The 27,698-nt window shown below is 43.3% G+C and overlaps 1 protein-coding gene across 1 annotated transcript in view; it reads right to left on the bottom strand.

Annotated features, from left to right (window-relative positions):
* The window catches only part of GXYLT1 (glucoside xylosyltransferase 1), a 60,515-nt gene extending 33,535 nt beyond the window's left edge, over positions 1-26,980 (bottom strand). Inside the window, exons 1-2 of the mRNA XM_067563956.1 lie at positions 26,630-26,980; positions 6,783-6,875 (exon numbers count right to left, since the gene is read on the bottom strand). Coding sequence (XP_067420057.1) covers positions 6,783-6,875; positions 26,630-26,847 — 311 coding nt within the window. The 5' untranslated portion in view covers positions 26,848-26,980. The remainder of the gene's footprint in view (positions 1-6,782; positions 6,876-26,629) is intronic.
* Positions 26,981-27,698: the final 718 nt, after the last annotated feature.

Here is a 27,698-nt window from a genome sequence, read left to right as displayed (position 1 = left end):
AACTCCCTCTTCCTTGAATGGGTCATCATAAAGGTACATTACCACCTGGTGATTAAATTTCTACTGCAGGTCCATAAAGCATACTTTCAGTATAAATACATTATTCCTTAAATATTATCCGTACATACATCTCACACTGATCATGAGTCTTGGCAAGTTATGAGCTTTCTGTTGATATCTTACATGTTACTTTTTATGGATAAATATCCTGTAGGACCTGTGTTTGGTGGAGTGAGTTTGTCAGGTCTGAGGTGAGCATTGTTTGCCAAGGGGTCTCTGTGTCACAACATGCTAGAAAAGAAACTTTCAGTTATGAATCAACAGCAAAAAGTTACTATTAATCCTAAACATAGATTTCTCCAAAAGTATTTTCCATGAGTTTTAACTACACAGGAAATTTGAAGAGTGAACTATTTCATTGGTGGGATCATTCAGAACAATACTAGATTTCTTCAAATTTTTTTTTTTTTTTTTTTTTAAACAGTTAATTCAAATGAATTTACTTACAAAATCTCAGACAATTCATTCTCTCTTCAAAGAGTAAGTGGTGCAATGTGGGGGGACAGTCTATTTTTCGTATATAACCAAGCAGCTGAATCCCTGCAAAGTGCAAAAAAAACCCTCAACTAAACCTTAACTGTGGAGCCACAAGTGCCTCCATAATAGAGGGCTGGTGGAAGACTTTCATAAAAAACATTCAACGGAGCTCTTCATCTGGTTTTGTACTGATGTAGATATGTTATATTGTAAATGGTGGCTGAGAGATGTTTTTCTGCAACACTTAAGAAAGTTTTGTGAATGGGTGATCCGTTTTGAAAGACTTTTCTGAACTTCGTTGTAATTTTTTTTACATAGAATCTGTATTTTACATACAATCTGCATAAGCAAGCGCACTCGTATTACATTTCTGGCCAGAGGCAAGGCTGCATACTATTTAAGAAGAGAGTGGAGGCATATAAATTATGGGTGGGGGCAGGGAGGTAGTTGATACTATGAAAAGCTGCTGAGTAGAATGTAGATGGGGTGCTGAAAGATTTAAATGCTTAACTGAATGCTCTTTATGGTTTGCATTAGTTGGATATATAGTCCAGAAACCTTAACTAAAAGTTAAGTTCTTATTCCCCACCCCTCAAAGTTTTTACCCCGCTCAGGGTAACAAAAGAAAAAGCCAAAACACTGCTCAGTGATTAAAATTTATCCTTCACAAATAATTATTTGACCAATGAACTTTTTTTTTTAAATTTAAAACCTTTGACTTAGAATGCTTTCAAACCTATTCTTACTAGCTAACCAATGGAGGATAGTCTGCAACATTAAATGTGAACTGAGGTAAAAAATATCTAGGCCTATGAAGACTACTAAACTACTGATTCCACTACAGCAAATCAAAATTCACTGTATATGTCTCATACCATAAGACAATCATGTTTGAGACCATGTATAACATCTAATTTAAAGATCTCTCAGGGGTTCTCAAACTTTTAGATAAAAGTCATATTTCAATAGACATTTGTAAAGCATTTCCCTTCCCATTCAGGATTGAGCACTCCATGCCACCCTCATTCCACTGTACAGACCTGATCCCTTCCCATTTGTGATCTCATAACCAGGGAGAGCAGAACTGTATAGGCAGGACAAGCATAATGGAAATAGTGAAGATGTTTCTTCCCCCCAATATCTTGCAGAGGTCAGAGTGAGACCTGGAAGAGAGGCTGAAGCAGCTGCCACAGCACACGAGATCAGGCCACCTCTAGGGAGAAGGTAAAAAGCAACTCTCCTCTCCCTGCCTTCCAGCAATTGAGAATTCTGGCAGAGACACCCAGCCTGTCAGAGGGTCAGGAGCACATGCACCAGCTGCTGAGGAGCAGAAATAGGGACAGCAAGGATGCCTCTTCCCAGCCTGGAGCCTGCTCCTCCCCACCCAAGTCCACATGGTTCAGTTGCTCCGTTTGGTCCTCCTCCTATCCCTCCTACACTCCTCATTTGCAGTAAGCTTCCCCCTGCTGCAGCACATAACCTGTAGCATCTACAGAAGTTATAGGCACAGGAAAATAGCATTAGAAATATATTTTAGATGCATGAACCCAATTGTTTTAATTAAGTTTGTCAGCAATAAATACTGAGAAAAACACAACATGTGACAAGCCAGCTGTCCAAACCACATGCAGACCACCAATAGTCCAGAAAATAGTTTGGAAACCTCTGCTCTAGATGACGTTATTAAAAATATTAATTAAAAAAAACTCTTCAATTTCTGTGCATACTGATGTTAATTTAAAGACAACTGTAATCTTTGTTCTTGGGTCATTTGTCTGTTGTGATGATGAAAGTGCCTTGTGATATATACAATTTAAGTTCAGAAGCCATTTCAGTATTTAGTACAATATGCTAAAGTCAATCACAAAGTAAATAAAGTTAGTTTGGTATCAGCACAGTGCATACATCAAATCTGTGTTCCCTTGAATCCCTTATACTTAAGCAAGGCTTTGATTATGTTATCAAGGTTGATCTACTTTAGAAACAATTTAATAATATTCTTACCATGAACTGTTCTAATGTGATTATCAAATCTAATACAGTATGAATGTATTAAATCACACAATCTTTCAAATAAATATAAGTAGAGAATTCTTATTTACAAGTTATGAAAAACCTTCCCAAAGTGGAAATGTTTGCCAAGAATCTGTCTACTGTATTATCCATTCTCAGCAATCCATCAAAAGTGAGTTACATTTCAAAATGAAAAATAATATGATTGAAGATTATACACTAAAGATCAAGTTTATGCCATTAAGACGTGTATTTAATTAAAAAACAGTTATGCACAAAGCTGTCTTGCAACTTTTGTGCAAGGTAAATTTAACAATGCTGCACAAGATGGTTTCCCAGAAACTGGTATCATCTTGAACTTTTTTCCTGTATTATATTATTATTGACTTTTAGCAATAAACCTGACTAATATTTGTTATTTGGCCTCCTGAGTATATTTCATAGTGAAGGGAAGTGTGGTCCAGCAATTGACTATACAACTACCAGTTAGGGAGTACTTTCATGGTTTATCAACACTTGGAATATAATCTTAAAATAAGATAAGAGAAAGTATAGGGAGTTAGGAAGGACAAAGCTGGCACAAACTAGTGGGTTAAATTTAAAACTTTAAACTTTTAGCTTGTAAACAACCACAATATGAACAGAAGTGGGTTTGAAGTCGTATCTTTGAAGCCCACCTTCTGTGTAAGTTGAACACGCTGAGAGATAAAACTTGCTTCCCAGAAGGAAGATATGTATGTCTCCTCTTTGTACTATACTGTTTTGTTTTTAGGCAGCAAGTTTGGCTAAACTTAGTTAACTGGCCTCAAACATTCTTAATAGCAAACCACAAGTGTTGTCAAGTAATTGGCTACACTTTTAAACAATAGGGTATGTACTAGAAACATTATTTCACAAATCCAAAATTGTAATATTCCTCAAGTCCATATTCTTTTCTCTGACTCCCTACCCTCTCCCACAAGAGAGCAGAGTCTAATATAATGGCTTTGCACCATACAGATCTAACTGGCAACAAATCAGGAATCTGATTATAAGTTTTGATGTTCAAATAAGCAAGCACAACAAGGTTTCACTATTATTTTATTAGGATATTTTTATAAAACTGGATCGGCCCACTGCCCCTGTAAATGAGGTTGATACAGCTACAAAACTTGAATCCAGCCACACTGATTCACATGTTTTGGGGCTATCCCAAAATATAATCCTTTTGACTAGAAGTAGATAGGAGGTTTAATAGGAGGATAATGGATATACCCGCAAAAATTACTTCCCAGAGCAGTTTTAGGATATATCCGATCATCCTGGAAACCTCCAACTCACAGAAAGCTTGGTTCTCTATAGTATTGCTTATAACCAACTTGCTGATATGAAAGAGCTCATTGCCTCCAGGGATTGAAACTTGACAGAGCAATTCTGCTAACCTAGCAGCTAAAGAACAGATAATGTTTCAGAGAAGACAAACTTGAAAAGATTTAATCTAACTTTTTAGAAACTTTTGATTAATTCCTACCAGACAGAGCGATGTCTCTCTCCTTTTCCCTCCCTACCTCCTCCACTTCTTAGTCTCCTTTCCCTCCCTGCTTCCCATTCCCTTAGAAAACTATTCTTTTGGGTCTATTGGTCTCTCCTGATTGGGGGGGGAATTATTCAATAAAATATCAGTAAAAACCTGGGTCCAGTCTGGCACACTTCAACACAGCAGGCTATGTGGAAAAATGCTTGTGTTGCTCTAAAATAAGCTCTATGATGTGCATAGACAGTACATTAACAGGAATTGAAGAAAGTCCTATCCAGCCCGCTGTGGCCAAGGACGGTTACTGTGACATGGCGTCTCGACAGAGGAGGTCCTCTGTGGAGGGTAAGAGGCAGCCGATAACAGATATTCTAAGCTTCCTGACTGACAACTGCAGTGAGGGTATTCAAAGCTTAAAGAAGTATTGGAACTAAATCCAGAAGTGACACAATTTGCCAGAAATCATCTGCTTTTTTACCAGTTCCTCTGCATGGTTTCATAACCTGTCATCTTGCTATGCTTATATAAAAAAAATAAAATAAACTTTCTTTTTAAAAATATTAAACCTATCACAAACTTGAAAGTTATTGAAAATGACTACCATTAATAGTCTTTTGTTTTATTTCCTCAGAGATAGTCACATACACTGGGCAAAGATCTCTCTAAAGATGTCCTAATCACATTTTAACAGAAGATAAGTAACTTGCCTGTATTAGGCTGTACATTGAAAAGCACCATGCTGCTTGGAGACTATGTCTCTGTCAAGCAGTTCTGAAGCACGCCAGATGTTCAATGTTACTTTTCAGACATCTCAAACTATTTGCATAATTTGGAAACAAATTTGCACCACTGCTGTAATGTGTGTAAACTATTCATTAAAGATGCAACTTGGCCTTAATGTACTATACAACTATTGTTTTAGGTTACTTATGGCATGTTGTAAAGTAGTTGGACTCAGCATTGTTTGGCATGAGATCCTAGGGGAAAAAAAGTTAATAGGGAATTCCAGGTTTCAAATAATAAAACTGAGCACTAGGAATAAGCAATTGCAAACCATGTGCTTGTTCTGGCTATACTGGGTTAAACTGCAGGTTTACAGCTCACTGCAACAAATCTTTCTTAAAATGGTGACCCACAAATAGCTGTTCATGATGTTAAGCTAGACGATTTTTCTCATCCTTGGTAAATGTCTCAGTTAGAAAAAAAAATAATGTTGATATTAGTATTTGATAGACATGGTTGGTCTCTTAAATATGAGTAATCAGAGATTTCACTCATTTTTAATAAAATCTCTAGAAAGGTTTTGTTCAACATCTTTATTAATGATCTGGAGGATGGGGTAGATTGCACCCTCAGCAAGTTTGCGGACGACACTAAGCTGGGGGGAGTGGTAGATACCCTGCAAGGTAGGGATAGGATACAGAGTGACCTAAACAAACTGGAGGATTGGGCCAAAAGAAATCTAATGAGGTTCAACAAAGAAAAGTGCAGAGTCCTCCACTTAGGAAGAAAGAATCCCATGCACAGCTATAGACTGGGGACCGACGAGCTGGGCAGCAGCTCTGCAGAAAAGGACCTGGGGGTAACGGTGGATAAAAAGCTGGATATGAGTCAGCAGTGTGCCCTGGTTGGCAAGAAGGCCAATGGCATATTGGGCTGCATTAGGAGGGGCATTGCTAGCAGGTCACGGGAAGTGATTATTCCCCTCTATTCGGCATTGGTGAGGCCGCATTTAGAATATTGTGTCCAGTTTTGGGCCCCCCACTACAAAAAGGATGTGGACAAGTTGGAGAGAGTCCAGCGGAGGGCAACAAAAATGATTAGGGGGCTGGAGCACAGGACTTATGAGGAGAGGCTGAGGGAACTGGGCTTGTTTAGTCTGCAAAAGAGAAGAGTGAGGGGGGATTTGATAGCGGCCTTTAACTACCTGAAAGGGGGTTCTAGGGAGGATGGGGCTAGGCTGTTCTCGGTGGTGGCAGATGACAGAACAAGGAGCAACGGTCTCAAGTTGCAGGGAGGGAGGTCTAGGTTGGACATTAGGAAAAAGTTTTTTACTAGGAGGGTGGTGAAGCACTGGAATGGGTTACCTAGGGAGGTGGTGGAATCTCCATCCTTAGAGGTTTTTAAGCTGCGGCTTGACAAAGCCCTGGTTGGGATGATATAGCAGAGGTTAGTCCTGCTTTGAGCAGGGGGTTGGACTAGATGACCTCCTGAGGTCCCTTCCAACTCTAATATTCTATGATTCTATGATTCTATGAAATGACATGTCAGTTTTGTAATGAGGCTCATTCTGTAACATAGTAACACCCTGTTAAACAGAGAGATCTAATGACTATCTTGAAACAAAAGCTCACTGTTGTAACACTTAATCTTTTGTTTTTTGATATTTACATTGCAAGAATTTTTAAGCCTGTTAATACTTCCTAAATAAGTAGAAAGAAAAGAAAAGAAATAATGCAATAAAGAACATTTTAAAAATATTATCTGAATTTCTTCTTGATATTTAATTTCTCAGGGTAATGGATAATGCACAAGGTGTCATTAACAGGGCAAACAAAGAAAGTCCAGTTATGAAGACAATTGCACTGTGAGCACAAGAAAATGCATTTGAAGTCATTTTTAAAGTATGCTTAATTTGCCAGGTTGTTATATAACCCATGATACTAGCTGCATCTGTCAGCAACTGAGTAATAAGTCTCTATTTAGTATCAGAGCCTACCTAAAAGCAGCTTCCCAAAAGCAGTTCATTCCACAAACATCAGAGGGCAGCATCCAATAGGAATTCCAGTAAGATACAGACAAATTCTTACACCTAACAGGATAAGACAGAAATAACAATCCTATATGAATGTTACTGGTTTTACATCAAATCGAAATGGATTATTTTTAGCTCAAACATTAGAACTGTTATTCTGTGGCACAGTAGTTACATAAAGAACGCTAGCTTACATATATAGCATATATCAGGGCTTATATAATTAACTAGATACTTACTAGCCCAAACGCTAAACATACTAGCTAGAGGTACATACAGTAGAACCTTGAAGATACAAACACCTCGGGAATGGAGGTTGTTCGTAACTCTGAAATGTTTGTAACTCTGAACAAAACATTATGGTACAGTACCCTGCAGTCAAGTGTCTTCCAGCTGAGGCTGGGAGAGATCTCTGCAAAGGTGGCACCTGGCAGCACTGCCTGGTTTGCAAGCAGTTCCCTGCCCTATTCCTGTTTCTTCCCTTTGGGCTGAACTGGGGTGGGGGCTGCCCCACACCCTTCACACTACAAGCCCAAGCCCTCAGCTGCCTCTCCCCAGGTCTTTCCCTGCTCACTGCACTGCTTGCCACGCTCCAGAGACAATACGTGGTAGGCGGTTGGTGACAGCCGGCTCCCAGCACCCCTCCTTCCCCTGCCCCCTGCACTCCCAGAGGTGCTGGCAGGATCCAGGAGTGCAGCCATGGGCAAAGCTTGGGCTGCATCAGTGCACAGGCTGTGGCCCTTTAAAATTCCTCCAGAGTGCTGCTGACTCCCAGCTCCAGGCCAGGCTTTGGCTGCAATCTTCAGTTCCTTGCATCAGCTGGGAGCTCTCTTTCCTGGGCTCTGTAGGGTCTGTGTGTGTGTGAAAACAGCTTCTCCTTCCCAGTGAGGTGGGATGAGAGGGGGTGAAAGCGCCCTTGGCTTACAGGAACAGAGCAGACCCGGGACTGTTTCTGCTCTGCATGCTGGCTTTGAAATACAGGCACAAAAAAACCACTTGTTGTAAACTAACAGGCTTCAAAGCCCTAGTGTAATACGGCCATTAGAATTTTACCATAACATACGCTAATTCTCCAACCTATTTTTTTTTTTTAAAGTATTTTTTTCCTTTAGGCATCTTAAATCAGTCCTAAATTAGAATATCTTTTTAAATTTAATCCTTTTATAATGACATTTTGTCTGTTTAAATGTCACTCCCGACTACCCAAAAACCTTCATTTAAAATGAGAATTCAACAAGACTGCACAAAAGATATGAAGTGGCAGAACAAAAGATATGAAGTGGCAGAACCTTATTTCTTTGTCATCACATTTATAGTGCTGTGCAGTGTCACAACCACCATTCTTGGCAAGTTTTCTTCCTTCATGTTAATGATAAATGCAATAATTTCTTGACCTCTGCTAGATTAAGAACTGAAATAGCAGGATATATTGCTGCATCACCCACTTTTACGCAGTAGTGGTCAAGAAGTGATTAGAAAAAGCTTTTTACATTTGAAGATCCCAAAGCGCAGATATACTCTTAAGTGATTTCCTATACCCAATGTTTCTAACTGGAATGTGGTGGTAACAATACTTACCCTTCAACCTCTACTGATGAAAAGCACTTTAGGAAAAGTAGCAGAGTGTGGGGGGGGGGGGGGAGGGAAATCGTGTGTTTATGTGTAAGTGTAAAAGAAGGAAACCCACAATGTTATAGTACTAATACTACTTGCATTATTTAGATTACTACAGCGATTTGGGATTTTCTTGCTTACTGACTCAATGACTTCTAGGCTATAAGACTACAGACTAAACCTGGAATATGAAAATTAAACTGAGTTATTTCCAGCTTGTGCATCATAAGCACTACAGATTTTGCAATTGAACTTAAACAATTTTGTTGATACACAAGCCAGGGGAAAAAAACTTCATCTCGCTGTCAGCATTACACTCCTTATAGTATTTGTAGCAGAAGCTTCTGTCAAAGGAGCAAGCAGAGGACTCCTAATACATACGAAGACAGATTTTGATTAAGGTGACTTTTTATTAAGTGGTCATTTTTCTAACTACAAACTGTGCTTTAAATGCCTTAAAACTGTCAGTGTGAAGTTAAGTACTACAAAATCATCTTTGTACATTAGCCAATAACTGCACATATTCAAATAAAAAGAAGCTATATATAATATGCAATAGGAAGTGTCTTACCTATTAATTTCTTTTTTTAGATAAAAAGTGTCTGCCAGTCAGCCCATAATTTTCCCTTCTGATAGCCATCAAGAGAAATTGCAACAAAACTGTAAATCTCAGATGAGATATAGAAAGGCTCATTCATCCAATGTTCTGACAAAATTATTTCAAAGTTTACTCAATTGATGAACAACATAAAACTTTTGTAAAAATGACAACCAAAATGAGGCTCATATAAGCATGGTCTCTCAGATCTGAAGGACAGCGAACTTTTTTTAAACATATATCTACCTACTATAATGAGTGTAACAAATTGGCAGATATGCATTAACTACAAAAAGGAATCTCATCTCATATCAAACAGATGTCCAATCATCACCATGAGGATATAAGCCCTTTGAATACACATTTAAAAAGCTTTTTCTGTACTGCGATGAAGTACTTATTTTACACATTTCTTCCACTGATGCTCTGTACTATGACTATCAAAGCCTTCATGGAATTGGCTTTAATTCCCTGAAGAGGTGATGAATCATTTGTCTTGAAAGACAAGTACATTTCTCTATACATCTGACTCCAGCAATCTTCTTGCCTTTGAACCTTGGGTGAAACAAAAAGAGCACAGAATATTTCCAATATGCATCAGTACTCATGTAAGTCCAGTGTTCAGTTTCTTCCAGAATACTGCTTTGCTGTCTAAAATGCTTGTGCAGATAGACAGTTACAAAAAGGCGCTCTGTAAGATGTCACTTCAAAAGCGAAGATTCCCCCCTTTAAGCACTAGCAATACTATACTTTCTGCAGTACTGTATCTTTGATTTTGAGTCCTTCCTAGAGGTTAAAGCAGTACCACAGAATCCTTATAATTTATTTAAACATTTCTTAGTTTGACAGCCGTATCTTGAGGTAGAACTGGGTCTCAGAATAATAGGTTCTTCCTTAATCGGGGAGACAGTGGGGCTGCCGTCAAAATCAAAATACCAGTGTTTCTTCACTCAACATGGGGCAATTAGTATCACACAATATATTATCTTCATTTTCTCAATTAGAGGTATTTGTGGATAGGCCTGCTGAAAACACAATAGGGCATACATATGATCTCATTTGCCAAAAGAAAAGTGAGTCTACTAGATGATGTTTCCATTCATTTATCAGGTAGTTAAATACATCCTGGCTCAGATTTATTTATTTATTCCTATGCTTTGTTTCCTATCTTTCAACCAATTATTGATTCATGAGAGGATCTTTCCTCTTATCTTATCCTGCTTAGTTTGCTTAAGAGCCTTTGGTGAGGGACCTTGTCAAAGACTTTCTGAAATTCTAGTTACACTATATCCACTGGATCACCTTTGTTTGCATGTTTGTTAACCCCCTCAGAGAATTCTTAGTGAGCGAGTGAGTGAATAGATTAGTTAGGCATGATTTCCCTTTACAAAAGCTGGGCTGGTTTTTCCCCAACATATCATGTTCATCTATGTGTCTGATAATTTCGTTCTTTACTAGGGTTTCAACCAGTTTGCCTGTTATTGAAGTTAGATTTATTGGCTTGTAATTGCCAGGATTGCCTCTGGAGCCTTTCTAAAAAATTGGCGCTGCATTAGGTATCTTCCAGTCATATGGTACACAGGCAGATTTAAGTGGTCAGTTTTCACAATGGAGAGAGGTGAAAAACAGAGTCCCCTAAGGAGCTGTAATGGGACCAGTGCTGTTCAACATATTCATAAATGACCTGGAAAAGGGGGTAAACAGTGAAGTGCAAAGTTTGCAGAAAATACAAAATTGCTCAAGATAGTTAAGTCCAAAGTTGACTGCGAAGAGTTACAAAGGAATCTCACTAAACTTGACAACAAAATGGCAGATGAAAGTCACTGTTGATAAATGCAAAGTAATGCATATTGGAAAACATAATCCCAACTATCCATACAAAATGATGGGTTCTAAATTAGCTGTTACCAAACAAGAACGAGATTCTGGAGTTATTGTGGATAGTTCTCTAAAAATATCTGCTATATGTGCAGCAGCAGTCAAAAAAGCTAACAATGTTAGGAAAGGGATACATAAAGAGACAGAAAATAGGTCAATATCTAAATCCATGATACAGCCACACAGCACCAGCTTTACATATTCTGCTGCCGTAGCCAAAATAAAAATGTGTACTCCCCCCACAACAGAAAAATGTGAGTATTTGAAAAGGTGCAGAGGCTGTCATTCTTGTCAATTTCACCACTAGTGGAGCGATGAAATTGACAAGAAAGCCAGGGGCAGCTGAGCCTGACTCTTGGAGGGGATGTGGTAGCTGCTGCTGCCCACTGTGGACAGAGACATGGGCGGCTGCCGCCCACTTCCCAGGATACTGGTGGCTGCCGCTGGGCTCCCAGCTGCATGCTGGGACCAGGTGGAAGGCGAGCGGCTGCCACCAGGGTCCCGGCTGCACACTGCACCAGGCAAGAGGTGGGCAGCTGCAGTCCAGCAGCCGCCCTTTACGTTTTGCCGCCCTAGGCAATTGCCTACTTTGCCTATGGCTAGGGCCGGGCCTGCACCCACACCTTGAATACTGCATGCAGTTCTGGTCATCCCATCTCAAAAAGGACATTAGAACTGGAAAAAGTGTAGACAAGGGACACAAAAATGACTGGGGTATAGAAGAGCGGATGAGGAGAGATTAAAGAGACTGGGACTGTTCATCTTAGAAAAGAAATGAGTAAGAGGGGATATGATATAAAATCATGAATGGTGTGGAGAAACTGAATAAGGAAATAACGAGAGTCCTGTAGCACTTTAAAGACCAACAAATTTATCTTCTGTAGGCATAAGCTTTCATGGGTTGTAACAGCTTTCGTGGGTTCTTCAGAAAAGGGTTACAACCCACGAAAGCTTATGCCTACAGAAAATAAATTTGTTAGTCTGTATACAGCAAAAACAATGAGAGTCCTGTAGCACTTTAAAGACTAACATGGCTACCCCTCTGTAACTGAATAAGGAAATGTTGTTTATCACCTCATGTAAGACAAGAACCAGGGAGTCACACAATGAAATTAATAGACAGCAGATTTAAAACAAATATAAGGAAATACTTCTTTACGCAATGTAGTCAACCTTTGGAACTCATTGCCATGGGATGCTGTGATGGCCAAACGTGTAACTGAGTTCAAAAAAGAATGAGAAGTTCATGGAGGATAGGTCTACCAATGGCTATTAGCCAAGATGGATACCAACACAACCCCATGCTCTGGATGTCCTTAAACCTCCAACTGCCAGAAGCTGGGACCAGACAACAGGGGATGGATCACTCAGAATTGCCCTGCTCTGTTCATTCCCTCTGAAGCATCTGGCACTGACCACTGTCAGAAGACAGGATGCTGGTCTAGATGGACCATTGGTCTGACCCCATACGGCCATTCCTATGTTCTTATTTACTGGAATTACAAAATGACAAACTGCAGCATAAACCTACTAGAAATAATAATTAAACAACCACAATTCTCCTGAACCAATTTGTGGAGTAGATATATTTGGGTACAGGGTTGTCATAAAAATCTTCCTGTCGCTCATTATCTTTTAATCTGTTCCTCTCATTTTACAACCATTCCAGATATTGTAACATTAACTTGTTCACCTCTTGATTGGTAGTATACCTGCACTTTTGGGGGAAAACAAAATGTAGAGTATAACCTCAAGAATCTTCTTCTGAGATTTATAAAGAATTGCAAAGTACATTAGGAAGCTGTGCTTTTGCTATCTGACCATCTGAAGAACACAATATTTTATGGACTTGCAATTATTTTAAATAGATTGATATTGGCTCCTATTAGCTTAGGGGGTGAATTAGTTGACTCCATATTTGAAACAGAGCTTGACTACAGGTGCTCTTTGCAAGACAGTAACTGTTTATTAGCTCTGGATATAAATGGCTTGGACTTCTCTAAGTCTCTAGACCAACATACTCCTCTGCTGTAGCTAGCTCTTTTTTGTCTAGCTAGACTGGCATGGCAAAAGAGAAAGGTCAGTTTAGTCATTATTCTAATCAGCCTTTTCCATATCAGAACCTCCATATGTGCCATTTAGCAACATAAGAAGAAAAGAGCTGTCATGATCCTTTGACTTCTGTTAACAATCTTCAACTGTCATTACTAAGGTTAAGATTTTTTTGTCATGGTTATTGCCCAGGTCGTGAGCAATAATCACAGCTGCTGGGCAAAGGCATACAGCCCTGACTCCGGACCCAGCCACAGCTGCAGGGGGGCACGCAGCCTTGGCCGCTGCTGCGAGCCAGGACACATAGCCCAGGCTCTGGCCGCAGCCATGGGGCAAGAGCACACAGTCCCAGTCAAAGGCCTGGCAGCTGCCACGGGGTAGCGGCACACAGTCCCAGCTCCAGCTGCAGGGCAAGGGTGCACAGACCCAGCTGAAGCTGCAGGGCAGGGACACACAGCCTTGGCTCTGGACCCAGCCACAGCCACGGGGCAGGAACGCACAGCCCTGGCAGAAGCCCTGGCTGATGTCACGGAGCTGAAGCCAAAGAATCCATGGAGGTCCAGCAGAGTCACGGAATCTGTGACTTTCATGACCTCTGTGTCTAAATCATATCCCTACTCATTACTTGTTTGGGATGAAAGATCTGAACTTATACATATGCATGTACATCATTAGTATGTAATTCACTTACATTTGTTCTCCACTTTTTTTGGTCTGCAAACCACCAAATGGCCAGAAAAAAATAAAGTCATCTCTCACCTCACCACATCCTACAACCCTTTGCAGATTAAACAAATTGTGAGATTCAGATTGCAAGTTCACATCTTGTCTATGATGTCTAAAGCCTTCACAACCAGGAAGTAGTTAACAAAAGCCAATCATCAAATAAATTACCTGAAAATTAGTGAAAAACTTTTGGCACAAGATACTTACAAAGTTTAGATTTATAAGGTGTCATGATCAAAAAAGTTCAAAAAATTCATTAAGTGCTCTGCCTGCCTTAATAAACAAAGATGATAGACCTGAAGCTCTGTGCTGGCCAGGCAAAAGCAGAGGTCATCTTCAAACAGAGAGGTGGGAGCAGGATATGTTTTAACAGCAACGAGTTCTCAAAGAAGAAAATCAAAGCAAAAAAGCCTGATTCACAGAGATATGTCATGACAAAAGGCACAAGAACTCTCTAAGCTTTACTTAAAGTTCTGGGTATTTCTCTTTCACAGACATCCAAGAGTTTGAGAAATGTTTGGTGGATAATTTAGCTTCAGCAAGTGGTCAATACAGATTTCAACCTTATCAATCAATGAGGATTTTCATGTTCTGCCCCTGAAAGGAAGCACTGACAGCAAGCCAGCAATGACCAGTGAAAGTATTCAGCAATGGCAGAGCCACATTCAGTAAGGAAAAAAATCCTTGCATCTTCTCAGCTCAAACAAGCAATGTGAGATTTTTGTCATGAGAAAGCCAATGAACTTCTGTGCGGAAGAGTAGATGCTCAAGCTAAGTGCACTTTTCCTTACATAAAATAATTAAGAGGCATGCACTACTACGTATCTTTAATGAAGTTCATAACTGTCACACTTTATCAAATACATTCTTCAGTTCCACTGGCATTCTCTTTGCTGCACAATTCAGGGTGCAAATGACTGGATTTGAGGCTACGTCTATACTGACGGTGGCAAATATGCTGCCATGAGATCAATTTATCCAGTTTGATTGAGCTGCAGTGAAGACACGCTCAATCGACCCGGAAGTCGATCTAATAAAACCATCTCCTCAAAAACCATAGAGCTGCGTTGAAAGGTACGCATTTTCCGTCAGTGCAGCGGGGACAGCACACTAAACGCAAGCTACTCCCGTCGATTGCCACCGAATTTCACCAGCAGTGTAGACCAGGCCCGAGTCACAAGACTTTTGTGTTTTCCCATCAGAACTGGGGTACTATCAGGGCAAATACCAGTTTGAATATGTAACTAAAACTAAGTGTAATGTGGTGTGCATTAATGAAACAGTTTTTAAAATAGAAGATACCTTAAACTGAGACTAAATAGTTTTTCCCAGGGCAGTAAAACCATGATTTTACCTGGTAAAAACCACCTCTGGTAAATACATGTCATCCCTGAGTTAAGTGCCTGTTCACTTCCGAGATATGGTAAGCCTTCATATAGTGCATCCAAACACAACTAAAGAGGCTCCTAAAGGGGAACGTCACAGTTCACAAGACATAGCATGTTTTCTCTGCAATCTCACTTGACCAACCTCCTGAGCAAAATAATGACAATCACAGGGAATGGTAGAACTGTTGCTCTAACACAAAGTCCCTTCAGCCCTGGATGATAGCAGGACCAGAAATAGCCAGGTTGATAAGGACAATTTGAAGCTGCAGCAGAGAAAGGAACCACCTGAAAAGAGTTTAAACACAAAGCACCATGAACAAGAACGGTGTTCAGGCCTCTTTTGCATGACATGTCAAAGCACTTGTTGAGATCATAGAAGTCATGGGCAACCCCTTCTCACAAGAAAGTGGAGACTTAAACTGGACACCAAAGACATTGCAGACCCTGCTGTCCGTCTGTTAGGGAGGTTGAGAAAATGTGGTGAACTGCTGCTGCCCAATTTGTAACAGAGACTGCAAAACAAAACCAAGACATTAACAAAGCCTATCAAGTAAAAAAACTCCCCTTAAGACCACATTGCAGATCTCCTCCTTGAAAAACAACTGCTCCCTCTTCTCAAAGCTGTACATACATAGCTTGCCAAACACATGTTGGCAATCTTGATTAATTTCTTTCAGCATAAGAATCATGCATGCCCCCCTTCATTGTCTCAGATGGGAAAACTATACCTCAGCAAGAAGTGTGACCTGATGACTATTCTGGATGGCTATGTTCAGCCATAGCTCAAGATACAGCTCTAGCAGTTGATGCCATAATTTTAGATGGGGCAGTTCTTATGAATGTGTTGAAACCTGTTGCTAGCTATACAATTAATGATTATGCTATGAAAGTTTTCATTCCATATCTTGAGACTCAGCTGTAGTTTTGTAGAAGGATGGCTATAGTGTGGGATGTTTACTTTGTTTACTACCAAAAGCAAGAGAGGAAAGGGATCAAGAGGAGCACCAAGCCTTACATCCCTCTACCACTAAATTAGAAAGACATTATAAGCATCAATTAAAATAAAAATGAACGCTTCTGCTTCCTTGCAAATTATAGTGCAAAATTGTTAACAGAAGGCAGAGGGGTAATCACCCCAGATGGTCAAGATGTATACTGTAGCCCTGAATATGATAACACCGACCTTTCCCCATGCAACCATGAGGATGCAGATACCAGAATGAAGCTGCATACTGCTGATGCATTCAGTGAAGGATGTACTAAAGTTTTCATATGCACAGCTGACACAGTTGTGGTAGTTCTTATTATATATGTGCAAAAGCTTCAGATCCCTGAACTATGGATTGGACTTGGGACTGGCCAACACTCAAGATATATATCCGCTCATGACATAGCTTCTTCACTTGGCCCAAGCAATTCAAAGGCTTTACCAGTGTTCCATGCCTACACTGGTTGCAAAAAACAGTGTCTGACATTGCTGGAAGAGGAAAAAAGTTCACATTGGAGACCTAGAAAAATTGGCCCCTACTTTAATGGATTTGTCTGCTACACCACAATGTGTACATGACAGAACTATTTCTCTGGGCTTTGTGGTAGTTCTGTATGACAGGACAAGTGACACAAATGGTGCTGATGAGGCCCACAAGGGACTCTTCACACAGAAGAGCAGAGCTATGGAATCCCGCCCACCGACAAAGTTGTTCTTGTTTAACACAATAGGTGATCTGTATACCACACAAGATACTGCTGGTGTCATACCTGCGCCTGACCTCCTCTCACCCAACGATGGGTATGGGTTAAGGGCATGGATGGATGGAGTCCACTGTGGACAACCCTCCCAGAAGCAAGTGATTATTGTCGTGAAGATGTGGCCGCAAAATGGGGTGCCAGGCAAGGTTCAAGTGAGTCAAGGCAGCAGCGTTGCATCGCTCTGTGCCACTGTGGTGGGGAATGTGACATTTCAATATGCTAAAGGCTGTGAAAGACTTTCTTGTTTCTTAAACATGCAGCCTAAAGCACATTATGTAAGCTGCCTTTTCAATCTTTTTGAGGCACAGCAATATCTTGTTATGCGTAGATCAATCTGAAATATTGTTATTAGAAAAAGATATGTAACTTTCTGTTCATGAACAGAAACTTGTAAACTTGTGCTATTTTTCTATATAATTAATATTTTTGTAAATACTCCCTGGTGACACGTTACAGAGCATGCTCATTCTTAATATGTTTGTATAATCTCAAGCATCAGAATTCATTGCTTTAGTTTCTGGGAGACCTAAGACAATAGGAATATAAATGTACAAAAATAAAAACCCACTGGGTTTAATACCATAAACAATCAATTAGAAGAAAAACATGCATTCAGAATTTAAAATGGCTGCAACAGCCAGCATGGCAAAAGTTGGTGATGGCCCCATATCTGAAAATCTTCATTAGGTCATGCTCTTAAGACTATGGGTTTCATATTTTTAATCATAAAACCCACAATTTCATAAATCTGATTGGACCTGAAGGACCTCCTTTCAACTAGTAGTTCTGGCTTCAAATATGGCATTTCCATTCTAATGTGAGATTTTCTGTAGAAGAGACATCTCATGCCTGAAACAAAATTATTCCAAAACGGCACACTTCAGATTTAGGGTAAAATTTTCAAAAGACCCTAACTGACTTAGAAGCTGTTGGCATTATTAATATTTGGAATTATTAATATAGGAAACTACCAAACTCTGATTAAAACCATAAATCCTTTATTAAATCCAAAGGCCAAATGGTATTATACAATTGTTCTAAACATGTTGTGATAAAGTCAGGGAGGAAAGCTACAAAAGGGTACTTGACAGTAGGTATGTCAGCCCGAGAATGTTGAAGGCCCTTTTCCCTGCAGGCAGGGGCAAGTTTACTGGAGGTCAATTAGAGGCACCTGTGCCCAATTAAAGGCTACTCCAGGCCTACTAAAAGCCCACCTCTGCTAGAGAGAAGAGGGAAGAGACACAAGCTGCCAGAAGGTTTGTGGCAGTAGGAGGTGAGACTTCCCCAGTATAGGAGACAGTGCTTCTCTCCAAAAGGAAAAAAAAAAAAAAAAGAAAACCCAGGTGCCAGCCTGGGGGAAGGACTACAGTTTCCCCCTTAGGACTGCACCACCATGACTGCAGCCCCACCAAAGAAGCCAAGGCGAGGTACTCTGCTGTGCTCTGAGCATTTAGACGCATCAAGGCCCCCGGGGGTCGGAGGGACCTTCCTAAGGCCCAAACCAAGACCCACCCTGAACACTGCAGAACAGAAATGCTGAGGGGAGAACCAAAAGACTCATCCAGCATGGGGCAGATTTACCCCACGTCTGTCCTGCCAAAGGAGACAGCCCTAGCCCAGCAAGACTGAGGGGGTGCTTTACCAAACGTGGTGTCGGAACGGATGTGCACAAGGGTGGAGAACCACCTTGAGGCAAGGTAAATCAACCCCAAATGGATGACATAGTGAGAGCCCTGGTGCAGGCCACGGCAGCCCAGCAAGAATCAGTGCAGCAAGAAGCTAAACGGGTTCAAACGGCCGCCCAGCAAGAATCAGTGCAGCTACAATAGGAGACGAATCAGCTGCTGATCACCCAGGCAGCTCAGGACCGAGCCACCCTACAGGAAGTAGTGAGCCAGCTGAAAGACCTGACCATCCTGACCCGTGGCCACGATGGGGTGCATCCCTTAAGGGCCAACAGCTACCTGCAGAAGATGACAGTGGAGGACAATTTGGAAGCGGACCTGCTCGCCTTTGAAAGAACAGCCCTGCGGGAGGCCTGGCCCCAAGATCAGTGGGCCAGCATCCTTGCCCCTTTCCTGTGTGGGGAGACCCAGAAGGCCTACTACAGCCTGACAGCTGAGGCTGCCTTGGATTACTCTCAGCTGAAGGCAGAAATCCTTGTGAGGTCTGGAGTGATGACAGCCACAAGGGCCCAGAGATTCCATGAGTGGAGGTACCAGGATGGCCAGGCATTGAGTCATAGCTCTTCAACCTGATCCACCTAACATGGAAGTGGCTACAGTGCGGAAAAGGTTACAGAGATCTTAGTCCTGGACTGATTCATGATGGGGCTGCCATCAGACTTACAGAAGTGGGTTAGCCAAAATGACCCCTCCTCGTATGACGATCTAGTTGCCCTCATGGAAAGACAGCTAACGTCCAAGGAGCTCTCGCAGACAGCTGGGGAAGAATGGCACCGGAGCAAGAGGTCTGCCCCTGTCCCAAAGGCTCAAACTCCTGAGGCATCAGGTAAACCCATGCTGGGGAGAAAGGAGGCCAGAGAGCGGCCTGAGTCTGTGAAGGGGTTTGGGAAACTCGGGAGAGGGTCGTGGCATAAGGCCTGGCAGCCCAAAGAATAGAGAGACGCCCCGAGTGAGGTACAGATGCTATGCTTGTGGGGAGCTAGGACACATAGCAGCCCAATGACGAGGAACCCATGCAATGTGGTCTGGGTGATTTTGCCAGTCCCTACAACCTGATCTACCTGGTAGGGGTGGCAGAGACCCCATATAGATATACACAGCCAATTAAAATCACAGAGAGACCACTGCATTAGTGGACTCTGGGAGTGTCGTCACGCTGGTCTTCAGAAAACTGGTGGGTCAGGACCAGTTATCTTGGGCCAAACGCACAGGAATAACCTGTGTGCATGGCACGGTCAATTATTATCCGACTATTCCAGTCCGGATCAAAATTCAGGTGAATACCACAAAGGTGACAGCAAGGGTGGTCCCTAAATTCCCATGTCCGGTCCTCATAGGCCGAGACTTTCTGGGATTTGGGTGCCTACTCCTGGTGGAGGAGTCAGAGATGAGTAGTGACCCTGGGATTGGTACTGAGGTCCCCATATATGGTCCTACCCCAGTCTTCTCCGAATTCGCCCAGGACCTGTTTCCCGCCATGGAGAAACCACGGAAGACTCGGCAAGAAAAGAGAGCGGACAAAAGACTGGGAACCAGGATTCTGACCCAAAACCAAAAGGTTCTGCTCTTGGGAAGGCAACCTCATCCGACCGACAGGGAAACAGCCCAGACTGTCGACATAGCAGAACCTGGACCTAGTCCTGCTGGGGCCAGCCGCGACAAAGAGACCAAAATAGGTCCCCTTGAAATTGAGGACATTGGGCCCATGCTTGGGAATTTCACACAAGACCAAGCCAATGACCCACTATACAACAATGCTAGGAAAGAAGTGGTGGAGGTGAATGGAGTCCCCATGGAGGGAAAGACCAAAGGCCCTGGGCCATACTTCGTGATCAGAAGGGACCTGCTATATAGGGTAGTCTGAGTACAAGAGGAAGAGGTGGAGGAGCTCCTGGTACCTGACGACACTAGAGGGCTGTGCTAGACCTAGCACATAGCACTTGTTTGGAAGACATCCAGGGGTAGACAAGACTCATGATCAAATCCTGTGGAGGTTTTCCGGCCAGGGGTCTATATGGAAGTCCAACGATATCGCGCCTCCTGCCCAGAGTGCCAACTCCCCAGCCCTCAGCCACACTTACAGGCACTACTCATACCCCTGCCGATTACAGAGGTCCCATTCGAAAGGATAGCCATGGACCTGATTGGCCCACTGCAGAAGTCGGCCCGTGGTCATCAGTACGTGCTTGTGGTTCTAGACTACACTACCCAGAAGCCATACCCTTGCATAACACCACATCCAAGATGATAGCAAAGGAATTGGTCCACATTTTTTCTAGGGTAGGAATACCCAAAGAGATCCTCATGAACCAAGGAACCCCCTTCATGTTCAAACTGATGAAGAATATGTGCACAATGCTCCACATGCAGACCCTACGAACATCAGTCTATCATTCCCCAGACGGATGGCCTCGCTGAATGCTTCAATGGGACACTGAAGAACACGGTGAGGAAGGTGGTGAGCCAGGACGGGAAGGACTGGGACATCCTATCACTTTACCTGATGTTCGCAATTAGGGAGGTCCCCCAGGCGTCCACTGGGTTCTCCCCCCTTCGAACTGCTAGATGGTCACCACCCCCATGGCATACTGGACATCGCCAAGGAGGACTGGGAGGGACAACCTAACCAGGGGCAAAATGTCATTGATCATGTGATAAGGATGCGGGACAGGATTGCCTGAGTCACTCCCATAGTGCGAGAGCACCTTGAGAAGGCCCAAGAGGCCCAACAGACCTATTATAATCACAAGGCAAGAAAGTGGAGGTTCCAGCCCGGCAATCAGGTGATGGTATTGATGCCCACGGCGGAAAGCAAGCTCCTGGCCAGGTGGAAAGCAAGCTCCTGGCCAGGTGGCAGGGACCATATAAAATAGTAGAAGCCGCTGGGGAGGTCGACTATAAGGTTCGACAGCCTGACCGCTGAAAGCTGGAGCAGATCCATCATGTGAACCTGCTGAAGCCCTGGCAGGACCAACACACCTGTACGGTTGCCCTAGAGACATCACCCCATAAAGATAAAACTCAGGGGCTAATGAGGATATCCCCTGAATTAACCCCAGTGCAACGGTCCAAAGTCATGGAGATGACTGAGCAAAACCAGGACGTGTTCGCAGCGGAGTCTGGTAGGACCACTGAGGCTCTTCACATCACCAAACCTGGACTAAAAGTGAATGTTAAACCATAACAGATCCCAGAGGCAGACAGAGAGGAAATTAAGGCCTAGGTTAAGAGGATGTTGGAGCTGGGGATCATCGAGGAGTCCCATAGTCAGTGGGTCCAGTCCGATTCTTGTGGTGCCCAAACCAATGACAGCATGAGGTTCTGTAATGACTTGGAATGGAATGAAAATTAAACGAAGTGTCCTGGTTTAATACCTACCCCATACCTCGGAGCGACGAGTTGATTGACCAGTTGGGGAAAGCGCGATTCTTGTCCACCCTTGACCTGACCAAAGGTTATTGGCAAATCCCTCTGGACAAGGAAGCCAAAGAGAAGACTGCCTTTTCTATGCCACAAGGACTGTACCAATATATTGTCCTCTCTTTTGGATTACACAGAGCCCCTGCAACCTTCCAGCAGCTCATGGATAAGCTATTATGCCCCCATGCTAAGTATGCCGCCGTCTACCTCAATGATGTGGTAATACATAGCCCGGACTGGGATACACACCTAGAAAAAGTGGAGGTCGTGTTAAATACCCTGAGGAAAGCGGGTCTCAAGGCAAATCCCTCCAAAGTGCAATGGGGCTGGCGGAACCAAGTACCTCAGATACACTGTGGGGAGAGGTATGGTGAAGCCCCAACTGAACAAACTAGAGGCAATACGAAGTTGGCCCCAACTGATCTGGAAGAAACTGGTCTGGGCATTTATGGGGATAGTTGAGTACTACAGACGGTTCATTCCCCACTTTGCCACTCAACCCTACCCGCTGACAGACCTGATAAAAGCCTGCAACCCACACGTAGTAAGCGCTCTTGCTGGGCTGAAGAAGCCTTCACGGACCTCAAGACCGCCCTCTGTCATGATCCAGTACTGATAGCCCCAGATTTCAAGAAGGAGTTTATATTACAGACAGTCGCCTTGGAGGTCGGGTTGGGTGCCGTACTATCTCAAAGGCTGGCAGATGAAGAGCACCCCATCTTATTCCTCAGTAGGAAACTCCTGCTCAGAGAACAAAGGTATGCTGTGATGAAGAAGGAATGCCTGGAGATAAAGTGGGCCATGGAAACCCTCCAATGTTACTTACTGAGGCGGAAGTTTACCCTGGTTGCAGACCATGCCCCTCTGAAGTGGATGCACTGCAATAAAGACCAAAACGCAGGGGTAATGTGATGATTCCTGTCATTGCAGCCTTTCTACTTCAGTGTACAACATAGGGCAGGGATCAAACATGGCAATGCAGATGGCCTATCACGGGTGCACTGTTGCTTGACCCAAGTAGCCCACCCCATAGTGTTGAGCGGGGGGGAATATGTGATGAAGTCAGGCTGGAGGGCTACAAAAAGGTACTTGAGGGCAGGTATGTCAGCCCTAGAATGTTGAAGGCCCTTTTCCCTGCATGCAGGAGCGAGGTTACTGCTGGTCAATTAGAGGCACGTGTGCCCAATTAAAGGCTACTCCAGGCCTACTGAAAGCCCACCTCTTCTAGAGAGAAGGAGGGAGAGACACAAGCAGCCAGAGGGCTTATAGCAGTACGAAGCGAGACTTCCCCAGTATAGGAGACAGCGCTTCTCTCTAGAAGGAGAGCAGCAAAAGGAAAAAAAAAGAAAACCCAGGCACTAGCCTGGGGGGGAAGGGCTACTGCTTCCCCCGCCCCCTCCCCAGGCTGTACCACCACAACTGCAGCCGCATCAAAGGAGCCAAGGCAAGGTACTCTGCTGTGAAGTGTGGCCTGAGCATTTAGACACATCACGCCCCGCTGGGGGTCGGAGGGGCCTTTCTAAGGCCCAACCAAGACCCACCCCGAACACTCTAGGACAGAGACGCTGAGCAGAGAACCAAAAGACTCATCCAGCATGGGGCAGATTTACCCCAGGCCTGTCCTGCCAAGGGAGACAGCCTTAGCCCAGCAAGACTGAAGGGGTGCTTTGCCACAATATCTAAAAAGCCTAAATAATATGCATTTACTACACACTGAACCAGTAACAAAACATTTATAAGCATTTGATCAAGATACTTACACATGGACTAAACCCAGGAGTGCTTAGACCCTTAACGGTTGGCTCCAACATGGTCAGGCAGGTATTAGCAATGAACTCTTTAAGAGTTTACTTTTTATACCCTTTAATAAACAAGCGACATCAATGCCAATTACTGAGTTCAGCTAAAAAACAATTTGAGATAATTCACCCTTATTTTCAGTCTTAATCCGGATAAGATTTTCAACCTCCTTTCTCCCCAAGGCCTTTCCTCCTTACCGCTTCCCCTCCTTCTTGCTGATCAACAGTTTTTCCTTTGCACCTGGATTTACATAGGCCCTAATATTTTAAACAACACTGGTACGTGGGGTGGGAAGGGCCATGTTGGCTTATTTTAAAACAGATTCTCTGTCTTCTTTAAAACCATCTGCAGTCACCCCTATCAGTCAGAGGCCTTCTTTTTAGAAACATCTCCTTATTCCGTTAGTTATTCTTTGAACCAGACTTCCTCCCTACTTTATTCCTTTCTGGCCTTATAACCCATTATTTTCAAGGCCTTCCTTCTACTTGCTAATTAGGGCCTTTATTTACAACACATTTCCTTAACCCAAATTAAAATAATCCTAATTCCTTAATTTCATATTTATTCTACAGAAGCATAAATCCCATTTCCAAAAATTACTTAGGCACTTAGCAGCCTAAGTCACTTCTGAAAGTTTTACTTGTGGTCCCCTTTACCTTCCCCATCTTTTTCATTATCTTTTCTGCCACGGAGCATGATTGAAGCCTCTTGTATTAAACAAAGTCAACAGGAGGAAAAAAAACTTCCATGATTAAAAAGGCAAACATTGCTGAGAAAGCAAATTTCAAAAATGTATTTTTAATACCAAAGCAGAAGTAAATACCAACTGATGGCATGTGTACAAATAGAGGCAGCAATTCCTTGCTCTAGATTATTAATGAGGTATATACACTCCGTAAATGGCAAGAATAAAAGACTAGACATTTATCTGAACAAGATCTGCAATTGTGGTACGCTAGCTAAGGTAACCATGAAAAGGTTTTTCAAGCCTTATATTTTAGAGTATGATCATCAAGTGAAGTCCATAAGAAAACCATTCCTATGATATAGCCTGTAACAATAGTTAGTCACATGAACTCCTTTACTGGAATAACATACAGCCTGATTAAACTAAAGTGTGCAAACAAACATCACTGTGTTTGTTCATCTATTAGATATTTCAGAACATTTTAAATAGTATGTATTTAAGTGTAACTTGACACCAGTGATTTAAGTGGTATTCAAATGGGACAGTTATTGAAGTGCAATCAAATTAACTTTTCCTTAGAAACAAAATAAACTGTCAATAATACAACACTGAAGAGATGCAATCAACTTATAAAAAACACACTTTATATCTAAATGTTTTTACCTACTTTTAGTTTGTTGTTGGAATTAATATTATTAATAGAAGGTATCACCATATCATTATTTCAATCATAAATTCATTTAAAATGTCAATGGCATTCAATGCACCTGCACTGTGCTTTGCCAATATCTCTTCTACAGAAGTACCTAAAGTACATCTCCATTTCCCTTATGTTACTTCATTGCTCTAAGAAAGAACTCTATAGTGGCCCCAGAAGATAGGTCAGTACTCTTTTTTGGGGAATGAGGCACATTTAGGGCAACTGAAATTAATGTCAGTGGTATTGTAGTCACTAAGATGTTGAAATTATTATTAATTTCATTAATACAGGGTACTACCAGACACTAATTTAACCATTCAATCCTTTATTAAATAAAAAGGCTAAATAGTATTTATACAATTGCTCTAAACATCTAAATAAGCAATTACTACACCCATACAGTAACACACATTCTAAGCTGTATACTCATGAAAGGATCAGTCCCAGGGATAACCCTCTCATCCTGGCTTGCTCCAGCATGATCAGATAGGATCTGATAAATATCCCTAGTAAGCCTCACTCTTTCATATAGTGATAAAAACAAGTGATGCCATACTGACCATTATTATCTTAGCTAAAAAAAACAGGTTTGGGTCTGACCCTTTTCTTGGCCTGGGCTAAAACAAGATATGCCAGCTGGGCCTCTCTCTTTCAAATTATCTTAAATGTATGGATCTTAAAATGCCAAATGCAACTAGTTTTATCTTCTCACAAAGGCCCATATTTTAAGATAACATTGGTATGTGAGAGGATATTATACGTTCATCACATTACAAAACAACTTTGCTGGAACCATTTTATAACCATCTTCTAGAATTTAGAGACTCCTTACCCAGAAGCCTCCCTTTTGTCTTATTAGCCACATTACAAGCTTAGCATCCTCCCAAAACTTGTCTTACTAGATGCCACCTTCCTCCTACCTCATGAGCCAATTATTTTGTAAGGCCTTTTTACATTTGCTTTCCCAGCCAGGCTAAACTAACCTTAACCCTTTCATCCTGCGTGTACCAGCAGCGCTTAAGATTACGATAACTGTGATCGAAAAAGAAAGTATTGCCCCCATCTTCCCGTGCCCTTTTGGGGATGTGACAGCAGTGTGCACAGAGACAACGTCGCCCTTCCTCCGGTGTGGTCAGCGGGGTCCCAGCCCCGCCAGCTGCTCCCTCCACGCAAGCACAGGGGCAGCTCCGTGCGGGGCTGAGACCTTGACTAACCACTGCCCCCTCTCTGGGGGGCTTCCCCGGGCCACGAGGAGACCAGCCAAGCCGCAGCACGGCGGAACTGTTCCATCTCCAAGCTGGGGGGAGCCTGACAAGTGCTTTACAAAACTTTCTGGTCGCAGAGCGGCTCGCTCGATCCCCGGGCCAGGCGGGTGAGCGCCGCGCGTGCTGGAGCTGGGGCTGGGGCTGGAGCAGCACCGGTCCGGAGAGGCCCTAGAGACCCAGCCCGGATCCTTTAAAGCCGCTGCGGCGTAGAGCCCCTCAGCGGCCGGGGAAAAGGGGCCCGTCCGTACCTGTCTGGCAGCTCCGGCTCCCCGCGGCCTGCGCTTCCCGCCTCCGCCCTGCCGCCGCCGCCGCCGGTGCGCTGCCTCCGGACGGGAGCGACGGGGTCTCGGGCCTGCGGCTTGCCCCCGCCGGGCTCCTGCTCCAGGGCCAGCTGGCTCGACCCGTAGAGCAGCGAGCACAAGCCGCAACCCAGGCACAGCAGCGCCACCCGCACGTAGCGCCGCATCCTGCCCCGGCGCCGGCCGGCCGGGCCCCCCAAGCGGCAGCGCGAGCCCGGCCCCAACGGACACCGCGGCGCAGCTGCAGCGCTACCGTAGCGCTGAGGTGGTAGCAGCAGCAGCCGGCCCTGCAGCGTCCTCCGTGGGGCGGGGGGAGGCCGCTTCGCTGCTCCCGCGAAGGGGGCGGGGCTGGGAGGAGTCAAGTGGGGGAGGGGGCAAATGGGGGAAAACGAGGCTGCCCCACAGGGCCAGGGCGAGGGGATGACGGGTCGCTAGGGTGACCGGAGGGGCTTGGGTGACCAGATGTCCCCATTTTATCGGACAGTCCCAATATTTGAGGCTTTATCTTATATAGGTGCTTATTACCTCCACACCCCCCCCCCGGCCTGATTTGTCCTAGTTGCTATCTGGTTACTCCAGGAGGAGCTGGGGTACAAGTGGGGGGGAGGCGGTATTGGAAGACAGGGAGCTGGGGCAGTAAGGCTCGGGGGCACTTGCCCTGCGAACAGGGCGTGCACTTCAGCACCCAATGCTGTGCTCCTAAAAGCCTTGTTAATTGCTGCAGGTTAAATAGTTAATGGCTGACTTCCACTCTTAACACACCAGGAGAACAGTGACCGGGCTTGTCACTTACAAAGTAAAACGAAACGAATTTTAACAGTTTTCCTTCTCCCCTCTCTCTAACTTGTAGGGGAGTCTAGCAGAGGTGAGCTGTTCTTTGGGGGGGGGAAATGTAAAAGTTTCTTTAGGTGGTTTCTTTCACTGCTGCTGTTGTGGTTAAATGCTGATCCTGTTCTCTTTAAGGCAAAAAGAATTAAGATGGGTTTAGAATGCATCCTTTTCCCTAGTGAATAGTCTC

The sequence above is a fragment of the Emydura macquarii genome, unplaced genomic scaffold (genome assembly GCF_026122565.2).
Source record: "Emydura macquarii macquarii isolate MOO-44397 ecotype Brisbane River unplaced genomic scaffold, CSIRO-AGI_Emac_v2 contig_2636, whole genome shotgun sequence".
Classification (NCBI taxonomy): Eukaryota; Metazoa; Chordata; order Testudines; family Chelidae; genus Emydura; species Emydura macquarii.
Note: the sequence above shows the minus strand (reverse complement) of the source record. Positions and strands in the feature narration are given on the sequence as shown.